The sequence below is a fragment of the Plasmodium vinckei genome (assembly GCF_900681995.1).
Source record: "Plasmodium vinckei vinckei genome assembly, chromosome: PVVCY_01".
NCBI lineage: Eukaryota > Apicomplexa > Aconoidasida > Haemosporida > Plasmodiidae > Plasmodium > Plasmodium vinckei.
The window spans coordinates 359654-386585 of NC_051293.1; the positions used below are offsets into that span (position 1 = coordinate 359654).

The 26932-nt window shown below is 22.4% G+C and overlaps 6 protein-coding genes across 6 annotated transcripts; 3 read left to right on the top strand and 3 right to left on the bottom strand.

The window, feature by feature from the left end:
• Nucleotides 1-1800: 1800 nt before the first annotated feature.
• On the top strand, nucleotides 1801-6691 carry PVVCY_0100960 (conserved Plasmodium protein, unknown function; the record flags this gene model as incomplete). The annotated part of the gene is made up of 3 exons (XM_037635046.1): nucleotides 1801-2074; nucleotides 2185-6521; nucleotides 6626-6691. The coding sequence occupies 3 exons, from the start codon at nucleotides 1801-1803 to the stop codon at nucleotides 6689-6691; spliced, it is 4677 nt and encodes a 1558-aa protein (XP_037490011.1).
• Nucleotides 6692-7602: 911 nt separating this feature from the next.
• PVVCY_0100970 (palmitoyltransferase DHHC2, putative) lies at nucleotides 7603-8880 on the bottom strand (the record flags this gene model as incomplete). The annotated part of the gene is made up of 4 exons (XM_037635051.1): nucleotides 7603-7716; nucleotides 7851-8372; nucleotides 8516-8643; nucleotides 8790-8880. The coding sequence occupies 4 exons, from the start codon at nucleotides 8878-8880 to the stop codon at nucleotides 7603-7605; spliced, it is 855 nt and encodes a 284-aa protein (XP_037490012.1).
• A 2939-nt stretch (nucleotides 8881-11819) lies between these two features.
• On the top strand, nucleotides 11820-16958 carry PVVCY_0100980 (conserved Plasmodium protein, unknown function; the record flags this gene model as incomplete). The annotated part of the gene is made up of 1 exon (XM_008628483.1): nucleotides 11820-16958. One exon carries the CDS (start codon nucleotides 11820-11822, stop codon nucleotides 16956-16958), a length of 5139 nt encoding a protein of 1712 aa, XP_008626705.1.
• A 556-nt stretch (nucleotides 16959-17514) lies between these two features.
• On the top strand, nucleotides 17515-18773 carry PVVCY_0100990 (mitochondrial ribosomal protein L19 precursor, putative; the record flags this gene model as incomplete). Its single annotated transcript, XM_008628484.1, has 3 exons — nucleotides 17515-17529; nucleotides 17733-18093; nucleotides 18181-18773. 3 exons carry the CDS (start codon nucleotides 17515-17517, stop codon nucleotides 18771-18773), a joined length of 969 nt encoding a protein of 322 aa, XP_008626706.1.
• Nucleotides 18774-18969: 196 nt separating this feature from the next.
• On the bottom strand, nucleotides 18970-20706 carry PVVCY_0101000 (pre-mRNA-splicing factor SLU7, putative; the record flags this gene model as incomplete). The annotated part of the gene is made up of 3 exons (XM_008628485.1): nucleotides 18970-20090; nucleotides 20369-20470; nucleotides 20637-20706. 3 exons carry the CDS (start codon nucleotides 20704-20706, stop codon nucleotides 18970-18972), a joined length of 1293 nt encoding a protein of 430 aa, XP_008626707.1.
• A 1169-nt stretch (nucleotides 20707-21875) lies between these two features.
• PVVCY_0101010 (RNA-binding protein 25, putative) lies at nucleotides 21876-23255 on the bottom strand (the record flags this gene model as incomplete). The annotated part of the gene is made up of 1 exon (XM_037634102.1): nucleotides 21876-23255. One exon carries the CDS (start codon nucleotides 23253-23255, stop codon nucleotides 21876-21878), a length of 1380 nt encoding a protein of 459 aa, XP_037490013.1.
• Nucleotides 23256-26932: the final 3677 nt, after the last annotated feature.

Sequence of the window (26932 nt, forward strand, 5' to 3'; positions counted from 1 at the left end):
GATCAGAATATAATAAAATATTATAAAAATACAGTTAAACCTTAAAACAGTGATACATATATTCCTTTTTTATTCTCTCTTTTGTATTTTTCTTTTTTCCTTTGTTATTTATTTGCTTCCATTCTACATGACCAATATAACCATTTAAAAAAAAAAAAAAAAAAAAACGTATTTTAGCTAGCCAATTTTAAATATTTTTACAAAAAATGGTGAATTAAAAAAAAAAATAAGAAAAAATATTTCTTATATCACCTTAATATTTTATTACAATTTTGTTTATTATAAATTATAAAAGTATTATGCCATTTTTTATAATGTGTAATAAAATGGGAGAGGTATAATTGTATTACTTTTTGAGATGATGGTTATTATTAGTATTGTTTTACTATTTTGAATTTAAATAATAATTCATTTTTAATAAAAAAAATTATACTTTCTATACACATTAATATATGTATATATGAAAGAATACTTTTATATGATTAATATTTTATATACTTATTTATACCCCCATTGAATTTTACAACAACATCGATATTATGTCTATTTTTTTTTGTATGCATATTGGTGCATTTTTAAAAATATATTATTTAATAATTATTCGATCTATAAGTATAACATTAATGTGATGTTTTTTTTTACAATTAGACGGATTTCTTTACATGAATATATAAGTACATTTGGTCATTTTCAATATATATTGTTATTTGTTTTTTTTCATGTTTGTATAAAAATTAATATATTTATACATTATTTACATAGTCGCATTAATGTATAGCTAAAATGGTTATACATTTTTAATAAATGGCGGGCATACCCCAGTAAAGCATTACTATATGTTTATAAAGTAAAATCTAGGAAAATTCATAAAAAGAGAAAGAGTAAGTAAATATATCTATAAATGCTCGTATATATCAATATTATATTATATATATATATATATATATGAAATTTTTTAATATGTAGAAACGTATATAAGATAAAATTTGTGTATAGTTTAGTTTTCTTTTGTACATATTTGTATTTTAATTATATTCAAAAAAATATCATGATTGCATATTTCTATAACAAATTTTTGCTTTGTGGTTATAAAAAAGTGAATAAAACAAGCTATAAGTTTATTTATTTTCGATTTTTATTGCTGATTTATTTTTTAAAAAATTTAATATATTTTCTTTTTTATTCTATTATATATAACTCAATAATTTTTTATTATTTAACTGATTCTTGTATATATATATTTTTTTTTCTTTGTCTATAGAAAATACATAAATGGAGGTACTACGCCACAAGAAAAAAAAATAATTTTTTTTAAAAATTTCCGTCAAGCAATCTGAAAAAAAATATTATAATAGGTAATAATAATTTATATAAGATTAGAATAAAAATTAGATTAATAAAAATATTACATTAATGTGAAAAAGTAATAAAAAAATATATATAACTTTCAAGAATATACCTTTGTTATTATAACTAAAGAGTTATACAAAATATATTATACGTATAATTGCTTTAAAAAAAAATAAAAATATATAAAAACCCAAAATTGTGATAATTATTATATGAATAATAGAATATTAAAAAATGCAAAAAATATTTCAAGAATAAGGTTTGGTAGATTAACAAAATATACTCTCCTTAATTCTAATTTTATAGATGGCTTATATATAACTATAAAAAATATATATGAGGAGTTAAATTTTTTTTAATGTTTTTTGTATTCTTTAACTATAAATATTATTATGTAAATATATTATCTTTGTATAGTAAAATCCCATAATATTTAAAACAAGAATAATAATGGAAAAAAAAAAAAAAAAAAACTCATCTTTAAAAGGTTATTTCAAAAAGTCAGATGACTCGGGAAATGATGATAATCATTATAGTATCAACACAATTGATCAAAATTATGTGAATCTCGAAGAAGAGAAAAGTTATAAAAACATGTTTAGTAAGTCACCAATTGGGTTGGTTGCCTACTACCGTTGTACAGAAGGTAGACACAAAACGTTGAGGGACTCATCGGGATGTGACAGAATAGCGCATATTAAAAATGATGGAAAGAGTTCTGGTGGTATGTACAATCAGTTCATAAAAAATAATAAAAAAAAAAATAATAATAATAAAATGATAAAAAAAAATGCCTTTTCCTCATGCCTTTATTACTTTCTTTCTATTTTGCAGATTCTCCTTGGATGTTCAAAATAAAAAACAAAGAGATTCTTAATTTAGATAATTTGAGAAAAAAGGATAAAAAAAATTATTGTCTTAATGTGAGTGGAAAGTCTAATTGTTATATTGAAATTCCGTCAGATAATTGTTTAGAACTTTTAGGTGGTAATTATAGTACTAACGAACATAGTATAAAAATAAAACAAGAAATATGTAAGAACATATCAAATGATATTAATGAAGGTTTTACATTTGAAATGTGGATAGGAATAGAAGAGAAAAAAATAAAAAAAAAAAAAGAAAAAAAAAGTTTTTGTTTAATTCAAAAAGGGGTAGAATATTCTGAGTGGGGTATATATTTAATTATTGATGGTGAAGAATGTAACTTTTTAATTAATTATAAAAATCAAAATTATGAATTTGATAAATTTCCTATTGCTCATTTAAAAACTATAAAATTTAATAATTATTATTGGAGTTATGTATCTATAGTTTTTAATATTGGAATTGATCTTATATTTGTAGTATTATCAGGAGAATATAGTTATTTCTTTGACATATATAAAAATAAATATGCAATTTTTTATAATAATTTATTATATCCTACAAATTTTTATCTTGATTCTAAAAATGTTGTACCTTTATGCATAGGTAAATATAATTCCCATTTAAACAATATAGGAAAAATAAATAAAAATAGTAAGGAAGATTATGAGGTTTGTTCCTTTTTAGTAACAGAAATCCGAATGTTTGCTGTAAGTCGTTCAGCTGACCTTGCCATAGAAAAATATAATCAACCCCTTGAATGCTTTTCAAGCATTTCACTAAAAAGTGACATAGATGATAGATCAGACAATATTGATAATGATAAAATGGTAATATCAAACAATAATTCATCAGATGATAATCCATACTACTATAATAGTAAACATGGGGATACAAATAAAAAAGAAAAAAAAAAAAAAAAAGAAAAAACAGATATAGATGGAAATAAAATAAACAAACTTAAAAGTAATCCATATATTAATGATGAAAATATATACAAAACAAGAGATCCATTTTTTGAAAATGATAATGAAAGTAATGAAGAAAATGATAATAAAACAATCGAATATAAATGTAGTGAATTTAATAATGAAATTGAAGAAATGAAAAAAAAGTTTAGCCAATTTAATGATGAAATAAAAAGTATGGATATTAATAATGAGAGATTCAGTTTTGGTAGTGAAAAAGATAAAGAGAAAAAAAAAAAAAACAAAAAAAAACATGAATCTGATAATGATTCAGAATATGATAAATTTTCAGATGATTTAAATCGAAAGTTTACACATTTTTCTTTTGAAAATAATTCAAAAGATTTTATAAAAAATGAATATTCATCAAGTGATGACCTAAATACATCTAACAAATCTCAGGCATATTATGATGATAGTAGAAAACATAAGAAAGAAAAGCGAGAAAGTAAAAAAGAAATGAAAAAAAATTCTAAAAAAAAACGTGAATCTGAAGATAAAGAGAAAAGTATTTATATAGATGAAGTTGTTCCCCCCTATTTAAATCCAGAAAATGATATAAATTTAAAAAATAACAATATATCTTTTTTTAACTTTTCTGATGAAGATATTTTTAATAAAAATGATAACAACAATAATGAGGGTAAAGAAAAGAAAGATGGTAAAAATAAAATGGAAAACGATGAGGATTTATTTAAGCATATTGAAAAAGATAATAAATCTGACGAAAGATTGGGAAAGAAAAAAAGTAACAGTTTTCATGATATTACAGAAGTAAATAAAGATGAAAAAATAAATATGGTTGAAATAATTAATGAAATTAATAAAAATTTTGAGGATAAGCTTTTTGATATGTTTGCTGATAAGTGGGTTCAGAATTTGGGGGTATCACAAAATGATCGAGATAAATTTATAGAGAATTTGAAAAAACAAAGAGATTTTATAGATTTCGAAAAAAGAAAAAAAGAAAAAAAGAGTTTTAATAATAATGAAGAAAATAAAAATGGTGACATGGATGAATATGAAGATATAAAAAGAAAATATAATGAATTAATAGAAAAAAAAGAGTTAGAAAAAAAAAAAAAAATTCAAGAAAATTTAAAAGAAGAAATAAAAAGAACAAAAGAACAAACACTTGCTGAAAAGGGATTAAATGAATTTATACAAAAAAATAAACAAATGAATGAATATTATGTAAAAAAATATCGTATTTCAAGTCCAACTTCTAGAAAGTCAGATACATCTATTGATGATAGTCAATCGGATAGTGAAAAAAACAATGACACCGATGAATCTAATATTGGCAATACTATGAGTGAAAATTATAAAAGAGAAGACAGTCTTGATGAGTCTTTCAGTTTTGAAAATAGAGATTTTGTGAATAAGAAAAGTGATAATTCTTTTGATAGATACGAATTTCGTAAAAACAAATTAAAAGATGACAAGGTTGATAAAATAAATAAAGAGGATAATGATCAAAAAAGAAGAGATAGTATGGATCTTGTAAGTTTTGAACAAGATATGTCAGAATATGAAGAAAAAGAAACGAAGAAAAAATATGCTAACAAAACAGATAATGAAATAAATATAGGAAAGAAATACTATCGATATATATGTCCATTGACACATTATGAAATATATATTATAAAAAATTTTCATAAACATGGAATAAATAAAGAGTTAAAACAATTTAAAAATAAAGATAGTATAGAAAATGGGAAATATAAAGAAGATAAACGAATAACAAGAAATAGTATAAATATAAATTATATAAAATATAAAATATCAATGATGAAATATTTAAATAATATGAGTTTAAAATATATTTTAGAAAAGAAATATACAAAAGGTTTAAAGGCATGTATAAAAAATAAAAATTACATCCAAAACTTTACTAATAGTTATTGTAGTATACAGAATAAAATATTCAAAAAAAATTATCATATTGTAAATATATGTTTAAATGTGAACTATTCTAAAAATATAACAATAGATGAATTAAAAATTATTATAAAAAATAATGTAATAAATATTATAGTATGTAAAATTTTTATACTTATATCTGAATATAAAAGATATAAATATATAGAAAATTCCTCTCGAATTTTAGTATTATTATCGGTTTTATGTAGAATACTCTACATATCAAACGAGCTAAATAATCGTTCTAATAATATAGATAAGTTATTAAAGAGTGTTTTAAAAAAATTTATTATCCGTTTATTTTTAAGGGGATGTTTATATTATGTAGAAAAAATATGTGAATATTATTTTAAGTTATATCCACGTGATTTTATAAAATATGAGGAAGACGATGCAACAGATGAAAGCAAAACAGATGACGACGAAACAGATGAAGATCCGATACAAACAAGTAAACGTAAAGAAAAAGATAATACAAATACTATTATATATGAAATATATAAACTATCTAAAAATAGATTTCTAAAATATGCTATATCATATAAAAGTAATAAATGTTCATTAATAAATAATCATGAAATGGATTTCGAAAATTCAATAAAAACATTTTCTCCGGAATGGGGATATTATATATACTCAACCAGTAACTTTAATATATTTTCATCTAGTATAAAATATAATGGTTTTTTAAAAACTGCTCTTGATATTTCTAGTCTTATATCAAGTGATAAATATGAATCGTTTTTAAACAACAACCCAATGTGTATTCGTGATATTAATGAATTAGAGGATGAAGATATTTCTAAATTGAATCAAATTGAAAATGTAGATCCTAACAAACATAGTGATGAAACAAAAGAAGAGAAAGAAAATGAACTTATTGATTCTGATGAAAAAGATAATAATAAAATATGTTTACCAGATATTTCTGATAGTATAGTTCCAGTACCTGAACATACAGAAAATGACAATATATTATGTAAAATGGATATAAAAAAAAATAATAATATGTCTTTAATTGATTATCTAACAAATTATGAAAAAAAAATGAAAAATTATTATATTATTGATGATACTTTAAAAACAATAAAATTTAATAGAAAAAAAACAAATTATAATTTAGAAAAGTTTTTCAAAAATTACAACATAAATAGTAATATAAATTTTACAGATAAAGGATATTTTCAAAATTTTATGAAAAAAGTTAATCATGATGCATTTTTAAATACATCTAAATATTCATATAAAAATAAAGAGCTATTTGGAAACTGTCCATATTGTAAAAAACAACTTACAAGCTTTTCAAATATCTGTGATTTATGCCATAAACGTATATATATATGTTACTACTTTTTTGTTTATTGTACATATAAATATCGTTGTCAACTATGTGATGCGACCTATTCGGAAATGGTAATAAAAACGGAGCACAAAACATCTATCTACATTATCTATGTGTATATTGAAGCATCATATATATTCTTTTTTTTTCTTCTTTTTTTTTTCTTCTTTTTCAGTGCATGAAGAAGTTTAAAATGGGGTTTACCTGCTTTTACTGTGGACTGTTTCTCGTTAAGGAGTAAACGTTAGCTTTCAACAAGGCATGCATATATCTATATATATATATGTGCATACTTATTTTCTGATAACTTGATGTTTATGTATATACTTAAAATTGTTTATTCTTATATTATTTTGTTTTTTAATAATGCACCGCGTGATTAAACGGGCATTTTAGATTTACGGTGACTGGCCCTTATCAGTTTTTTCTCTATGTTTTGTTATGTTCATAAGACAACTTTTTTTTTCGTAATTTGAAAATTAAGCCAGCATATTTATGTGCACACTTTTTAACTTTCCGCAATGTATTCCATTTTATTGCCATTTTTTAATTAAGAATTTTTTAACCTAAGTATTAAGTTTTCTCTACAAACAAACAGAACAAGAACAAAAAAAAAAATAAAATAATAAATTACTATTTTAATTTAAAATACGATATCCTAAAAACTATTGTGTGTGCATATAAATAATGGGGAAAAAGTAAATCATTGGAATTTAATTTTACAAAAAAAATTGAAAAAATGTGTCATTAAATCAAAATAGTAAACTTCAAATATTTTTAATATGAAGTACAATAATAAAAAAAATTATATATACACACATATACATTTTATTACTGAAAACTATTGAAAAAAAAAAAATCGCAGTCTTATTTTTCTTCAATAAAGGTATACATATTTTAGGTAGCCGAAGAAAAAAAGAAAGCAAATGCGAAAATCATAAACTGGACAGTTAAAAATATTTATTATAATATTATGCATAAAACAGAAAAAAAATAAAACATAAAGACAAATATGTATGGTTGTATGTGTGTGTAAATGAAAGGGGATTGTAAAATTCAAAAATATATTTATTTAGATAATGCTATTGCATATTTTAAGATTTTATGAAATATTATAAGTTCAAAAAAGAATGTATTTTTTTTTTCTTCTCATCAAATGTTAGTTCCTTGTGATATGCTGACTCTCCAACGAACTCCATCGCCTGCTGGCCTGTTTGAAATGCATTGGCATGGGCACATCCAACATAAAATGTTATTACCAAAGACCTGCAAAGTAGTAAAATGATAAATAGGTATATATATATATGCAAATTTTTTATTGAGCTAACTTGAAATATAAAAATGGGGGAGTAATAATGGCACATTACATGATCATGTAGATATATGTAATTTGTTCTAACCTGTTTTGCATTATCTTCACATCCTACATTATAAATATTATAGTCTTGATGATATATGTCCATATTTTCAATAGTTGTCGAATTTTTTGAAATAAGTTTTAAATGAAATTTTGTAAATGGGACTAAAGCAAAAATTAAAACAAAAGTTAAAAATAGAACGATGGAGGCATAGGTATATTCAAGAGCTACAAAAGAATTAGTTTCTTGAAATCCGTTATCCATATATGCATTAATATTATCTATAAATATATAATGGAAAGTTTGAGCAGCAACCATAAACAAACAAATTAATCCATAAAACAATAACTGCATAAAAAATCTTCTGTTATAAAATCCAACACAATTATTTATCCATGGACAATGATGATCCATATTTAATACACATCTATTACAAGCTGAACAATGATGTGTTCTATCTGGTTTCCATACATTGCAAATTTTACAATATCTTCTTCTTTTTACATCATCACCAACATAAAACCCCCAATTCCTTGGAACTTTTCCTGGATCCGTTGATGCACACTAAAAGGGAATTAAAAAGGTGCAGATAAATGGGTAATATGATATATACAGCGATGTATGCACGTATGTAATAAATAGTTATTTATTGATAATGTCAAAAGCAAACATTCAGAGATAAACATTTATGCAAATTTTTATTTTACTTTTATAAAACTTAGTAAAAATAAAAAAAAAAAGATATGGAAAGCAATGGCTATTGTCAATGAACCACTTCTATATGGAATAAACCATGATCGCAAAACGATTCCTGTATATCCAATGTATATAAATGCTATAAAAAAATAAAATAATAATAATGTGTAGGAAAAAACAAATTAAAAAGGTGTTTATATAAATTGTTTTTACACAACTTATGTTGCCATGACAAATCATAGCACATGTATATATCCTGATATTGTCATTTATTTTGATACTTACATAATATAAAAAAGACAATAAATATAAATATCGAACCACCTCTTTTCTTTTCTGGTTGCCCGTGTGATATCTGCATATATTTATGTGTCATTTTTTATATTGATTTTGATTTATATATTTTATTGATTATATATATGTTAAATTGTCTAATAATATTATTATTCTTATAATATTCTCCTCATTGATTTGGTGGTGAAATTATTTTATCTGTCATTTGTAATGGTATTTATAGGTTACACACACATACATTAACATACATATAGATATAAAACATATGCATATTATGTACATATATTTTAAGTATTAGTTTTATCTGTTCATTATATTTTTTCTATAAAAAATATAAATCAATGAAAAATCAAATGGTATCACTAAGCAATTTGCTAATTTTCTTATTTTTTTTTTTATAAAAAATTGTCTATGTATATTTCTATATTAAGGTGTGTTATGAAAAAAAAACAAAAGAAAAAAAAAACAATACAACAATATAGTAGTATAACTAATTTCCTATTAAATATAATATCGTATTATCATTATATATGAAATTACAAAATCTACAACACTCAAATAATAAATGTATTACGAATATAAACATACATGCATACAAATTTATTTATTTGTAAAAATATACATACATATGCATAACATATCAGCATCAATATAGTAACATTTTATATATTATAAAGAGCTGCAAATATTATGGATTAGGTTAAATAAACAATTAATTTTTTTTTTTTTTTTAAGATCATAACTTAAAAGGGTTAAAAACAATATTCCAAAATATCTTTACACAATTTTATCGAAGTCTTTTTTTTTTATGTACGTTCATAATTTCTTCATTTTTTACCTTAACAATACATAAAATAAAATAATCGTGTAATAAAATTGTAATAATAATAAAATTAAAGAGAATTTATTTTTTTGTTGCAATAACAACTATAAAAATTAATTTAAAAAAACAAATATCCATAACTAACTAGTTTTCACAAATAGTTAAAACATTTCATATTTAATATTCCTATATAAATATATATTGTAGTATATACAAATATATACGTACTTTTTTTAAATTTTTGTTTCATATACATGTGTATTATGTATGATAAATTATGTATATAATGTGTAAAACATAGTGCATACGTATGTGTATAATTCCTTTCCTAATTTTTATATTTTTCTAAAATTTTTTGCCTTTATCTTTCATATTATTTTAATATATAACAAAATATGAATACCGATTATCGCCACATTTATTTATTAAACAAAAAAAAATTATGTACTGTTCATATAAAAATTTTCCTTTGTCTTATTATAATTTCCTTTATGCAGTTAAATTGTTAATCCATTATAAGTGCATACGAATATATGCATCACATGTATGCATATATTTTTTGCGTATTATTTTGTATATATAAATTATGCAAATTAGTACGATCTTATATTGTTCTCCTTAAAAATGTTATAATTAATAAAAAAATAATAGTCTATTTTTTTATGAATGTATACCCAGTATTAAGAAATATAAATGTTAATAATTTTTCCGTGATTTTAAATGTGTACACATATTCACACATAAATCCTATTTTTTTTATTTTTAAAAAAATGTTTATATATTTAGAAAAAAATATATTTATTTATAGTTAAAATAAACCACTATCAAACGACATAAGTAAAATATGTCGCTTTAACTTGCATACAAAAATTATAAAGAGAATGCGGATAAATAGGGAAGATATACAAACAAATTTTAACTATATATAATAAAACAAAGGTTATACTTAAAAATATATATACACAAATTAGTGAGAAAATTATATGAACAAAAAATGATGATTTTATAAAAAAGGAAAATATTGTATGGTGAGCCATACTGTTGTTATACATACATGTTATATTTTTATGTTCACTAAAATAAAAAAGATTTAAAATTTTACCCCCCATTTTCATCAAAATGTATACATCCTAATTTCATTGTTTCACTATTTCATTATTTCACTATTTCATTATTTCACTATTTCACTATTTCATTATTTCACTATTTCATAATTGTTTTCTCTTTTTATTTGAACGTTGTAATATACAAATCTATACATTTTTACACCTCCTAACAAGCGTGTGTTTATTATACTATAACAGTTGCTATATTATTATTTTTTTAAAAAAAGGGAATTGTTTTCAAAATGGTAAATAGGTATATGTAATTTTTTTTAATTTGTAAGGTAGCTATATTTTTAATTAAAAAATAAAACAAAATAAAAATATTATAAATTAAAAAACGTTTTTATCACATAGCAAACATATATTTCTATGAGAAATACAAATATTAATAATGCATATATATAATGTATATATGAGGGTTATGCTAAGATAAATATGTTTTAACAAACCTTTTTCAATTAAAAAATGTAATTGTATATTTTAATTTTTTTTAATATAAAACCAAATTGTTTATTTTTATCTTTTAAAATAAAAAATATTAAATTATTTCATTTATTCTTATTGGATGTAAAGAAGTAATTGCTCTTTAGATTGTGAATATAGAATTGTATAAAGCTATGTGCATATATATACATATTTAAGGATAAAACTTTTTATGAATTTATATATTTCTCTTTTTCAAAATATGTTTATATATATGCATATATTTAATTTGCATAATAAAACATGTGAATATTCACCTTTCCGCATTAATACACAACTGAAAAATCGAGAACTAACCATTTGTGCATCCATAAAGGCTGCAGGACTATATGTATAGTAATTTAAAATAGTGAATCAACTATAATTCTCTGTAGTTTTATTTCCATACATACATAGGATGAATGTTATACATTAAAAGAAAATGGTTGAACTGAGCATATTACATTAATTGCCTATGAAAAAATGGAATCAAACAAGTTCCTTAAATAAACAATCAAGTAAATATATAAATAATTAAAAGGTAAACAAATATATACTTATATATACGTGTGAGTGTATGTATAAACGAATTAGCGGATTTATGCATATACAACTCGGATATTGAACGGAATGGATAATCATAACGGGCAACATAAACGATGGCAATATGAAGTGGGTTCTAATAATGGGAAAGAGAATATAGATGTAGACAGTGAATCAGATGATTCACTCTTAGAAAATTTACTTAATTTAAATGAATCTGAAAATATAGATGATAGTTTTTATTCATCTATTCCAAAAAACAATAAGCTTAAAAATGGAAAAAAAAATAAACAATTTGAAAACGATGAGGGGGAAGAATCAGATTTACATCATGACTATAATTATGAGGAGACTAGCGAAAGTGAGGAAGAAGAAAAAAGTGAAGAAGAAAAAAGTGAAGAAGACAAAAATAAAAGTGAGGAAAAGAGCAACTATTCCGATTTAGTGAGTGATGATGATGTTTTGAAATATTATAATATGGTAAAAAGTAGCAAATCAAATGATGAAAGTTTACAAAATAAAATTAATAAATTATTAAACTTAAAGAAAAAAGTTGAAACATATGAAGAAAAACAAAAAAAAATATTATTAAATTCGGTAAACGATGATGATATTGATATTTTGTTATATGACAATAAGGAAGATGAAATGTATTTTTTTCATTTTTTGGATGAGTTAAATAAATTTAAAAAAAAAACGCTAGCTGAGTATGAAAATGAAAAAGTAGAAAGACAAGATGAAATATTTGATTCCATTAATAATAGGAATATAATAATAGGTGAAGAGAGGTTACTAGATATTAATAATATAAATTTAAATAATATTTTATATTTTTATTTTTATTCTAATCAGTCTTATATATTAAATTTAGGGAATACAAATAAAAATGTATATACATATGACTCATATATATTTGAAAATTATGATGAACTAGATGATGAATCAGGTAATTTAAAATTAGACAGTAGTTCAAATACGAGTATTAGTGATGAAGATTTATTATTATTAAAACATAACAATGATGAAAGTGATAACATGTTTGATGATGAAAATGGATATTTAGAAAAACAAAGGAATAAGAAAAAGAAAGGAAGAAAAAAAAAACGAGGAAATAAAAAAGGAAAAACTGAAAAAATGGTAGGATCAAATGAACCATCAAAAATGAATAAAGAAGTAGAAAGTTTAATAAATAAAGCTAATAATAATTATATTAATCAAAATTATAAAGAATGTATAAAATTATTAGAACAAGTTATAAAGATATCTCCAGATTTACATGACCCTTATCATTTATTAGGTTTAATATATGAAAGGGAATATGACAATTTAAAAAAAGCGATCAATTATTATTTGATAGCAGCACATTTAACTCGTAATGATTTTTTGACATGGTATAATATTTCTAATTTATGTAAAATTGAAAAAGAATATAATATATTATTATATTGTTTATATAAAGCAATGAGATTATATAAAAGAAAAAAAGCAAGGTTACAAAAAAAAAAAAATAATAATAAGGAAATAAATTTAACAGATGAAAACAGCCCAAATGAATATTCATTATATATGCATGAAATAGAAAATGAAAAAAGTCCAAATAGTAATGAAGGTGAACAGAGTGAAACTCAAATAGATTTCAAAAAAACAGATGAAGGAAATTGTGATCATTATGATAAAAAAGAGGTGTTTGATGATTTTATGAATCACCTACATTTTAATATCGCATTTACATATATACTAATAGAAGATTATAAAAATTGTCTAAAAAATTTATTAATAATAAAAGAGAATAATAATAGGGGTTCATATAATATAATTGTGGATATATATATTTGTATATGTTTAGTAATTATAAATAGACCCGAAGAATGTTATAGCTTTTTAAAAGACATGTATATAAAAGTGACAAAAAAAGCATCTCATTATAGTTTAACATATTATGAAAAAAATATAATTTGTTTATTTATGCAATCACAAATATTAAATAATAAATATAATGAATGTATATTTGTTTATAAAAAATTAACAAGAAATAATGAGCATGTACATGTTGATATTTTTTCCCAATTTATAAAATCCATAATAAGTGTTGTAAATTTAAAATCTAGGTATCTTATTAATACAAATTTTTTTGAAATGCTAAAAAAGAATTATATTTTATATGAAGATATAATATTTAGTGTTGCTGAATCGTATTATGGTAAAGGAATGTATACATGTGCAATATATTTTTATCAACTTATTTATAAGCAAAAAAGACAAGGAAAATGTAATGACACCATTGGAAGTAGTGATAGTGAAAGTGGGAATTTTCTCAATAATATAACTACAGAAAAAGCCAGATCAATGAATGAAATAATATCATTTGACAATAAAATAAATCTTACAAACTTTGTTTATAAAATGGTAAAAAGTTATTATTATATAGGAGATTATGTAAAGGGAGAAAAAATAATATTAAAAATATTAAGTAATGAAAATATTGAAAAAGATAATATAGAAATAGATATAAAAACATTATATATTGATATTTTATATAAATTAAAAAAATATAATAAATCTATTAATATATTATTAAGTATAAAAGAAAAAAAATTGAGATCAACATTTTCTATACCTAAACCACTTAGTAATAAAGAAAGAGAAATATTATTATTAAAAATATTTCGAAAAAAAAATAAATTATTACTATATACATCACATAATAAATATATATTACATATATTTTATATATATCCTCAAAAAAAACAAAATAGTGATAAAACTTTTACCCATAATAATATTCATTATATGTATGACAACTATGTATCTCATAAAAATATTAATAATATTATTAAAATCAATTCGAATATTTGTTTTTGTTACTTTTGTATAAAATATAATTTGCCAATTTTAAATTCTTTTTATTTATATAACATTTTACACACAATGAATTGTAAAAATATGGAAGTTAAAAAAATGTGTCAAGACTATGTTGGAGAATTACATAAATATCGTGAATATCTGCTTTACTTAAGTTCTTCTTTTAATATATTTAAAAACGAGAGTAAAAAGGAGAACTATACTACTATTGTTTATAAAAATTTGAAAATCGAAGAAAACAAATTATATTATAAAGATGTCATGATAGTTGACATTGTTGAGATAATTGAAGGAAACTATGATAAAAAAAAAGAATTATCAAAAACAGTTTGTAACATTAATAATGTAGATAGTAATACACGTGAAGAGTTTTACTCTAACCTTTACAAGTACAAATATAACATCGAATCTGAAATATTAAATAATAGGGTTGTCATGAAGTTTTACAAATTTAGTTACACCCTTTTTTATTTTTTATACGAATTAGAACATGACTTTAGCAGAATATATGCATGTATGGAAAAGGAGACCTTCCATTTTAGGAAGTTAAAGAAAGACAATCAGAAAATGATGGGAAAAAATGATAAGAACATAATATCAACATCACATCCTGGTGGTAACTATGATGGGGTACTTATGAAACTAAAAAATAACAGCATGACTAGCGATAATTGTGAAAGCGGAACAAACAGAATTAGCCAAATGGATGAGATAAATTTTAACCACAATCAATATGAAATAAAAGAGAGAAAAAAAAAAAAAGGAGTTTCATTTTTACATACAAAAAAAAAAATGAATTTTTTTTCTTTCGAAAGTTATTTAGGACTTTATTTTAGTATTTTATTTTTAGAGGAATGTTTTTTTTTAGTAAGTATAATGAACTTATATGATGACTCAATTCATATGTTAAGTTTATATTTAAAGAATAGAAAATCCAGTAAAATAAAATTATTAACATACATAAATTTTATAAAAACCGAATTTAAAAAAAGACATGATACAAATATATTTTCTAATATTCATTATTATTTTTTTGATAATATATATACTAATAGTATAAAGGAAAATATTAATAAACATTATAATAAAATAATAAAAAATGGAAATAATAATAATATAAAAAATAGAGATTGTAGGTATTATATTTTTCGAATCAATTTGTTACTTAACAAGTTGTACATATCTAGTGGGAATTATGAAAAACAAGTTAGATACTTAAATGATTTGTACATATTTAATAAAAAAAAAAAAAATGAATATAGAATTTTAAAATATTATACTGATATAGTTTTAACAGGAAGATTTTCTCAAAATTTTTTAGTATCTGTATCAAGGTCAAAGTATAAAAATATTTTAATTATATTTAGATTATTCCTAGTTCGAAGTATACACTTTGATAAAACAAATCCGTTTCTTATTTATTTAATTGCAAATGTTTGTAATATATCTTCTATGGTTATTCATGCAATTCATGAGTTTACACGAGCCTACACCTTCTTGTTAAATTCAAGACGTGAAAACAGTCGCATATTGAACAAGGGAAATGCAGATAAAGCTCAAGTAAAAAATAAAATGGAGCAAATAAACATAAAGAATTTGAATGAGGGTGCAATAGAATGTTGTGATAGTACACCTGGTCAGAGCGAAAATTCGGAAGGTGAAATAAATGAACAAAATGAAAGAGAAATGGAAAAAGAAGGGCATGGTTATATAGAAAAAAAATTAGAAAACAAGTTTGAAGGAATATCTGATGATGTAAATTTTTTATTTAGTTTGATGGCATCTTATTTTAATTATTCAGGGGCATATAAAGTAGAAAATAGGGAATCAGTTATTATGACATCTTTTTGTATATTAAATGAATATATATTAAAAAGATATGATCAAAAAATTAAGAAGAAAAAAAAAAAATATATAAAATATTCTCAATTTTATAAAATTTATAAATATATATATTTAGCTGAAATATTATATAATTTAGGAAGAGCTTTACATTATTTATCTTATTTTAATGAATGTATAAAACTATACTTAAATGTTATAACACTTATAAAAAAAGCAGATAAAGAAATAAAAAAATTATTAAAATTTAATGAAAGATTTATATATGATTATGTTATTAATATGAAAAAATGTATGTGCTATACATGTCTTAATTATTCATCTACTTATCAAAAAACAGATTTAATAAAAATAGTAAATTATTACAAAAATTTAAATACAAAATATTCCAATTTTTACCTTCTCTTTTTTGATAAAAAGCATCTCCTTTTCTCTGCGTCTTATAATCTTAGTGTTATTTTTCGAAAACTTGGCAGATTTGAGCAAGCGAAATATTTTCTTCGTCATATTGTATGGGATTAGAACCCAACGGACAACCACTAAACTACATATATCACACATTCATTTTTATGAAAATATATACACACAATATTTTTAATTTTTTTCAACCATTTTTTGTGGTATAGCAAGTATGCCTACTTCGTTCATGCTTGATATAAATTATAAATATGCACATATACATAAATTTATTATATATTCAATTTATATGGATATAGATTTTATTACTTGATTTGTTTATGATTATGTGTATTAGCAAACTTTCTCTTTTTATTTAACAACTATTTGTATTTTTTCAAGCATTAAATTGTTTAAATTTTTTTTTTTAAGATATGCAAAAAAAGTTTAAAATTTTGGTGACACTTTTTTTTAGCAAACCCTATATTTCACCGTGGGTGTATATTTTTCGCTATAAAAATATTGTACATTAAAATTTTTTTTTTTTTTTTTTTTTTTCAATAAATTATTGAGAAGTATGCTCATATTGTATAAAAAAAATAATATTAATAAGTAAAAATAATAATAATATTATGTAAGCATTTTTTAACTATGATGTGATATAAAAGTTTAGCCAAACCAAATGCAAATCAGCGAAGTAGAAAGTGTCAACTACCCTTGAACAAAGAAGAAAAAAATAATAAATAAAATAATGGTAGGTTTATAAATGATAAGTTTTCGATTTTGGGAAGTGTGATCCAAAGCGATGTACTTGTTTGTGTGATTATGCTTGTTCATGCTCATGTTCATGTTCATGTTCATGTTTACTTATGCTAACTTATGCTTCTTCCCCCTACGCAGATTAAAAGGTACATAAGAACAAAAGTCATAACGAGTTTAAATAAATATAAAAGCTATAATATAAAAAATGAAAAGACGTCAAAATACTGGCCCAATATAAATTGTATTAATAAGGAGGAGGAAAATATAGAAAAGAAAAATGGAGAAAAAGGGAATGACAAAAATAAAAAAACAATACCTTACTATAAGAATTATATGCATGATTTTTATAATAGGCAATTAATGCATAATCTGCATTTAGTAGAAATGAATAAAATGAATAAATTGCGAAATTTTAAAATGCCTAAAATACATACAGGAGATTTAATCGAAATAAAATATGAATTATCAAGGTCTCAACAAACTTTTGCAATTTTTCAAGGTAATTATTATTTAGTTTATTTTTTCATGCATACATTTTTATATTTTACTTTATAATATGCATATTTTGTTGTATATATTTTAATAGGGTACTGTGTTGATATTCGTCGAAAACGGTTGGATTCCTCATTTATTGTGAAAAATATATTTGATGGTGTGGGAGTAGAACAGCTAATACCATTTTATTCCCCAAGAATTTTATATGTAAAAAATGTAAAAAGTTTATATAATATAAATGAAGAGAAACTTAAATCATATTATAAAATAAATAAACCAATAACAAGAGATTATAGATATATGTGGCAATATAATGTGAGAGGAAAATATGAAAGGCCTCGGGGTCAACATAAACCAGGTATTAGATCTATCGAGCCAAAAATTCGAAGACGACTAGCTAAATTAAAAAAAAAATATATGAAAAGAAGAATAGAAAGTAATTTATCTTCTTATATATATGGTGGTGTATATGCACAATATACAAGAAAAAGGACACGATTAGTTCGTGCAGAAATTTATCGAAGAATGCTTATATATGCATTAGATGAAGAAAATCGAAGAAAACAAAAATTAAATAAAAGACGAGAAAAAGAACATTGGAATAATTTTAAAATTAATAGAAATAAGGGAGACAATGCTTTTATGTCTTTACCCTCTAACCATCCTCTTGCAAGTATCTCATAATTATTCGATAGGATATTCATAAAGAATAAATGGTACTATGATTTATTTTTTCATACAAATTTATTACGAATAAAAAGTTTAATCAATGTAAAATTAAAATAGACATAAAAAAAATGGGGATGTAAAAAGCGATGCAATAAATAATCGCTTTACAAGTTGTGTGTTTTTTTTTGGGGTGTCTAAGAAACAAAAAATATTATGATTGAAAACAATTTTGAAACTTGTCAGTACGTTGACAACATTTGTAACCCCACTTGTTTGTTTCCCGATCATAATAACTACCAAAAACAGAAGTATGATCCGAAATATATATATCTTCTTCATACTTACTTAATACTTTAATTTTATTATTTTTTTTTATATCAATTTTATCAGCTGGTTTATATTCTGTATAAACCTCTGAATGTATAAGTTCTTGTTCGTTGTGAATTTCTTTTGTTATATTTTCACATTTATATGTTTTTAATATATCTTCTTGTTTTTTTTTAATTAATTTATTTTTTTTTTCTAAAAATTCTTTATACATTAATTCGAGTTGAGTAGGTTGTGCATTGAAGTGAACATTTTCACCTCTTTTATATGACTCCCATGCAAATATTTCTAATTTTTTTGATTCAATTGCATCACCTGTATTATTATAATAATTTTCACCTTTATAATAGTTACTATTTTCTAAGTTATTTTTTATATTAGCTAATGGATCTTCTCTCATACTTCTACTTTTTGGATCATAAAAAGCGGAATTTAAATTTAGGTTATATAAATATTTTGCTGTATCTTCTCTAATTCTTAAATTTCTAGCAACAGTTTTATTTTTTTCATCTTTATTATTTTTTTTATTATTTTGTTTACTTTCATTTAAATCGCTACCTTTTTCACTATCACTACTTAATTCACTATCTTCACCTACTTCTTCTTCTCCTTCATTTTCATCTTGATTTTTTTGTTTTATAGCTTGTTTTTCATATTTTTTTTTCAGTTTTTCTGCTTTTCTTTTTTTTTGCTCGTCTACTATTTTTTCATATTCTCTATATATATGATCAAAATTATTTGGATCATACCCAACCCATCTATCTCGATTTCCATCATATCCTAAATCTTGAGTAACACATAAATAATCTTCATCATTTTCTTTATTCACAAAATTTTTTTTTTTTTTCCTTGTTCTCTCTAGACAATATTTTTCTGTATGTGCAGCACTTCCACAATTTTTGCAAAAATCTTGTTTATTACTTATATTTTTGACAAAAACTTTTCGATTTCTTTCTTCTTCGATTTTCACTTTATCCGCTTCTCGGTATCTTTGATGTTTCAGACCTACACAAAGCCATTAATAATTGCAGAAAAAATATATTAAAGAATAATGAAAATAATATATGCAAACATGTTATGATATATTTTGTATATTAAAATTTAGAGGCAAATATGTTAAGAGCCACATCATAAGGTTTTGAAAAAAACAATTGTAAGATTAAAATAGAGGTAGTACACTTGTTTGTTTCTACTTTTTTTTCCACGTTTTTTTCTATTTTTTTCAAGACGCCTTCCATTTTGCCCTACCAATATATTATTTGTTATAAATAATTTATTCTAACCTGGTTTTGTTTGATTTAAATACCAAGGGGCCTTGAGGATATATTGTGGCATATGAGGGTTTATATCATTTCCTTCTTCATCTTTTAGAGCTTCGATTTTGCCTGTGTAAGGAAATACAATGAGAAAGAATGAGAGCATAATAAATAACATGTATTGAAACAAAACAATAAGTATATGTACTTAATTATTGACATATATATATATATATAAAACTTATAATGAATATATATCTTTCTTTGCAGGTAAATATGTACATAAAATTTATACCAGCTTTTCGAGCTTCATTTAGCTCCTTTTCCTTTTTTTTTTCTTCTCTTGTTGCATTTTTAGAATTCATTTTATAAATATGTCATGATTTTATCATTATAATTTATTTCTCAAATATATAAATAAATTGTAATTTTATTAAATTGTTAGTCAAACATATGTATTGTTCTAAGAAATCTAAGCAGACCCAAATATTACTTAATATATATTATATGAGAATTTTCAAATTTAATCAACTATTTTTTTGAGAAATAAAAAAATAATTAAAACTTCTAAAATGACATACTATACTATTTCTATATATGTAAAATTATATTTTTTTGTATTTTATTTATTTTGGTGATTTTATGTATATTTTCTTATTTCTCTATGATTCAATGCAAATAGGATTTTTGTTTGCATATGTAAAAAAATATTTGGAGAAATAAAATATCCATATTTATGCATTATTTATATTTAAAAAAAAACATTTTAATGTTATTTTTCTTTTAATTTATTTATATTTTTTCGAGTTAAAAAAAATCATTTTTGCCTATCCACAATTGTTATTTATTTATGTTTAGCGGCCATTCTGTTTTAGCAATTTTTGACTAGCCTTGTAAAATTGATAAATGAAATCTTCATTTTGTTTTGTAAAAAATTTTAAGAAGTTATTTACCACTTGTTAAGAACAAAATTATGTTAATAATTATATCTTCCTTACAAAAGAAAGGATTAACAAAATGATAAATAACAGGAGGAAACAACCAAGACATTGTTTTTCAAATTTTACCTTCTTTAACAACAGCATTCACCATTGTGAGTGTATATTCAAATTAGCTTTTAAAACAAATGTTTGTCAGAAAAACGTACAAATATACATATATATATGTATAACGTTTATAGTTATAGTAATTTTATGTATTAATTTGCATTTGTATTTTATGTAAAATAATCACAAAAATTAAAATGCGCATATACAAATAATATATGTGGGGTCGATATACATACATCTAAGAATTTGGGCAGAAAGTGTTGTAAATATACTCCATTTATGGAGCGTATGAAAAATGAAAAAAAAAAAAAAAAAAAGTGAACAAAATAAACTGCCTCCACTGTTAGTTAAAGGCAATAAACGGTTGATTGGGGAAGTTAAACAAATAATGCAAATTTACAACTATATGGGTGTATAAAATTTTAGTGATATGTGGCACTAGGAGTAGGAGTCTTTTATCAGAAATTTCGCATACACTCGCTACATTACATATTATTTTGTATTTTTAATTGTTCAAAAATAATGAGTCTATACATATTAATAATGAATTTCTTTCCATCTGAATCTAAAAACTTTTCCGCTTCGGAAAGCATATCTTTTGGTGCAGTTTCTTTTAATATTTGTTCGACAAAAAAATTGCTTATTTCTTCTATCACTTCTTTTTCATCTGCCCCTATATATTCTGTTATTTTTTTATATATCCATGGTTTCAATTTTATACTAATATTATCTTTTGATTTTAATATATCCCATTCGATTGGGTAATTAAAAATATCTTCTTCTTCGGAAGGTATTTTTTCTAATATTTTTGCTGATTTTTTAATTATATCAATTGTTTTAGCTGTATCATTTTTTCCTCTCCTTTTTTTCGGAAATGCTGTCTCTAGTTCATATGCTATTATAGGGTCATTCTTTAGAGATTCAATATCTTCTACATTTTCATTATCTTCTGTCTTTGATGTTTTTTTATTTCTACCACGTACTTTTTTACTATTTTTACCATTATCTTCTTCTTCTTCTTCATTTTGTGCATTTTCGCTAGTTGCAATTTTTCGCTTACTTTTTGGACCTTTTTTTTTATTGGTATTGTTTTCTTTATCTTCATTAGATTCATTATTCTCCTTTTCGACTTCAGAATTTTCATTTTTCTCATCTTCATTTTGGCTTAACTGTTTGGTGTCATGATTTTCATTTTCTTCCTTTTCAGAATAATCCGTGGCATTGTCATCTTGTTTATCTTTACTATTATCAAATACATATGAAAAAGCAGTAGCGAAAAAGCCACCTTTTTTTGCCTTAACTTGAGCGGTATTATCACTATTTTGTTTGTCGTTTTTTTCTACTGTTTCTTCTTTTTCTTTCATTGTTATATCAATATCCTTTATTTGTTCTCCTTTTTTTTGTGCTTCTTCCAATTCTTTTACTTCATCTAATCTATCTTGTTCATCTAATTTTTTTTCTTTTGCTCTCTTTGATCTCCTGCTTTCTCTTCTTTTTGAACTTGACATACTTGAATCTTCATTTTCTCCTTTTAAGTCTAATTCGATAAGCTTAGCAATATCTTTTTTTTTTATTTGCATAAACTTATTCCATTCTTTGTATGTATCTTTTTTAATTTGTTCTTCTAATTCTAGCCATTCTTTTTCTCTTTTATAAAATTCTTTTTCTAAATCTTTTTCTTTTGCATCAAGTTTTTCAATTCGGTTTCTTTCCCTCCAATGAATTTTATAATTATTGCTAACATATTTTGTTTTCTCCATTTCTTGGTTTACTAATTTATTATATTCACCTGTTTCGGTTTCTTCGTTTTTTCCGTTTTTCTCATAATCATTATTAATGCCTCCTATAAACTTTAAAACATCCATTTTTTTATTTTTTAAATCTTGTTCTATATCGTTTGAAATTTTATTTTTTATTTCTTTCGATTCAGGTGAATTATTTACAATATTTTTTTCGTTGGTATTTTTTGTATCATTTTCGAAAAGCACACCTTCCCTTTTTTCAAATAAAATATCCACAATTGAATCAAATTTTTTTTTTAAATTATCATTACAATTAACTTTTTAATTTTTTTCCACATAATTTTATATCATTTAATATATTTATACATAAATAAACATTATATATATCTTTATATTCACAAAATCCAAAGATCATTAATTCATTCATTGATGGATTTCTTTGTCTATGTCAGCTATTTATATCACCAAATATTTTTAATATTTTTAATATATTTTTCTCATCAACATATTTACTTATGTTTCCTATATAAACTACATTATTTGCATTCCCTTAGCCTTCAGATTCCTCCTTTTCTTCGTCTCCTATTTACTACAAGTTTCAAGTTAGTGTAAAATGGCTTGTTATTAATCATATAAAAATCCAAATTTTGTTTGTTCAAAAAGTGGATGAATATGTATATATATATATGTCTGTTTGTTATTTATTATATTACCTATTCCCTTGCTTTATTGTTACGGTGTTTGTTATTTTTCCTTATACTCCGTTACTAATTTCTTTCGATTTTCACAAGGCGCTTTTAATCATGAACATTAGGATATAAATGGCATAATCAAAAAAATGCAATCAAAAACGAAACATAAAAATATGCGATGATATTAAATTTAATCACATTAATACTTAATCACTTTTTATAAATAAATAGTTTTACATGATTATCAATTCCAAATGATACTTGGGTATAATCATTAATTCAGCCTCCTATAAATTATCGTCGCTAAAAATAGCTATATAGCTTTTTATATTTTTTTTGTAATTTAATATTATAAAAAAAAATATAGCTATAATTTAATCAAATTAAAAAAATATTTTTCTCCTTAATAATTTATATAGACTTATGAATTAATAAGGGGTAACAAGTTATATTTTTTTGGATATTATAAATAGATAATATGATATTATCCCATTTGTAGTATATACATATTTTTTAAAATACTTTTTTTTAATGTAGCTAATTTAGTGCTTTATATATTATATGCTTATGAGTTTCAAAATTGTTACTGGAATATCACAATATATATGCATACATATTAATAATGTTTATGAATCTACATATATGAAGAAATATTATTTGGTAAAATAAAAAAAATTATAAAATGGGACAAAAAGTAAAAAATATATATTTATATAAATTTACTACAGAATTTTTCATTTAATTATATTTTGTACTTTGATATACAGAAATACCCTTTTTAAATTTATTTCATATTTTATGATAATTGCTACCAAATTGCAAAAAAAAAACTATACATTTTTATGAGCAATTTTTATGACTTTACTTTCTCCTAATATAAAAATTTTATATGAAACCGGGTCATATGTATTTTAAAACAAAAATCATACATATAATTTTTAAAGGATTATATAAATTATGTATATTTCTTTCGCAACTTAAACGCAATTTTTTAATTCGTCCTTCCTTTATAAAGACGCTTATATCATACCATTGTATTAAATTTCTTTGGCGAGCGGTATTATTATTCCAACCTTTTGGCTATTATATTTGTATAAATTAGCGAGTACTAAAAATTATATATACACATTTTGTGGTTGTCACCCTAAAAGAGTGTGATGATATAATGTTAAATGATATGAAATATGTATAATGATATTCTTACATATATTTGAAGGTAATATAGACACAAGTAATAACTATACGTGTCCATAACATACTAAGTTAGCGATAATTAAAATATTATACTAACTAGCTTTTCTTTAAAAACTATTATATTTTTTCAAATATAGCTATAAAAAAAATTATTGGCTAGCTAGCCATTTTATATTTTTTAGCTGTTATAATAATATTTCCTTAATAATGTGTTAATTATAACGGATAACTCATATTGATTTTCATTACGATTAAGTATAAAAAACGAACAAACTATATGTTATTATAAAAGTGGATTAATTTTCGTTGTTTGTATTTCCCCCTTTTTTTACATTATATCAACATTAAAATAAAAAAGACCGTATTCCCATAAAATGAATAATATTCAAAATAATATTGAATAAGCAAAAACATAAAAATATACCATAAGAATATTATTATAAAGGAATTCTCAAAAATATTGTATAGTTTTCCTATAATTTGAAAATAATAAGACATTGCTTATCGTTAATTTTATTTTCTTTTTTTAATTTAAATAAACACTAATAGATAATACATAATTATAAAGGCAATTATACTAATTGAAGCATTGATGCTTATTTCAAAAATGTATAAGAATAAATCGTTATAATGTTTACAAATGATATTATCATTTAATTATTAAGCATATTCTGAGTGGGATATTTATTCGACCCCATTAAATTCTTTAAAAAATTTTATAAAGGGAATTATACTTCTTTTGCAATTGAACGAAAATTTTGCTTATTATCAAAACGAAGGTAAATAAATAAAACCAATAGTATGTAAGCACACACATATGAATGTGCATCATACTTCCATTTATTTTAATAATTTTATTTCCAAACAAAACAAAAGGCATGCATTTTCCTTTACATATTTCTTTAAAAGAATCAAATTATAATTTAACACATGTACTTTTAATAGTCCCATTAATGTTACGAGCATACATATATCCGAAAACGCACTAAAAACATTTTAAATTTTGCCTAAGGTATGTCTAATTTACTAAATAATGAGAAAAGCGAAAATGATAATATTAAATTTTGTTCATTTAGCTATTCTGTCTCCTAAACCGAATTGAATATAGCATAATTAGGCGGGTAATTTATAAATTATTAAAGGATGTAATAAATTAAAATTTGTATGATTATGCGCAGGAAATACAATTTCCGCATTTTTTTTTGCTAATATAAAACCACAGAAGGCATATATGACTTGCATTCCGCAATAGTGGATATATTTATTTGGGTTAATTTAATATACATTAAAAAATATATGTTCACTAAGATGTATATTAATGCATATATTTTTTTCATACGTAGCGCGGGTGCGAAAACGAAGTCAATATACGTACGCATTATGTATTGCATTAAAAAAACAATTTTAAATAAACATGGTAATCACATCTATGTGCAAAATATAAAACTCGCAATTTAAACAAAAATTGTAAAAATATATAATAATAAATATCAATCCGACTCTCGCTGATTTTTATTGTTATATTTTATATGCGTTATTATAAATATTTGCGCACTTATTAATATGCACGTGTGTGTGTGTGTAACGAAAACGATTTTTTTTAATAAAAATTAAAAAAAATAATAAAATATTATGTGCGTATTAAGTATAATGATGGCAATTTTTAAACATAAATAAAGGCGAAACTCAATGAATTATAATAACTAAAAATATTAATTTATTGCTTTTTTATATGCACATATACCTTTGTCCATTTTGTAGCACTTTTTTTTACGTATTTAAATATTTATTTAAATAATATTGCCCTTTTTTTTTTTTTTTTTATGCATACATAGCTTTTTGCATTAACAGTTCAGAAAAAAAAAATGGGTCAGAAATTATTTAAAAAAAAAGTGCATACATATGAATTTTTTT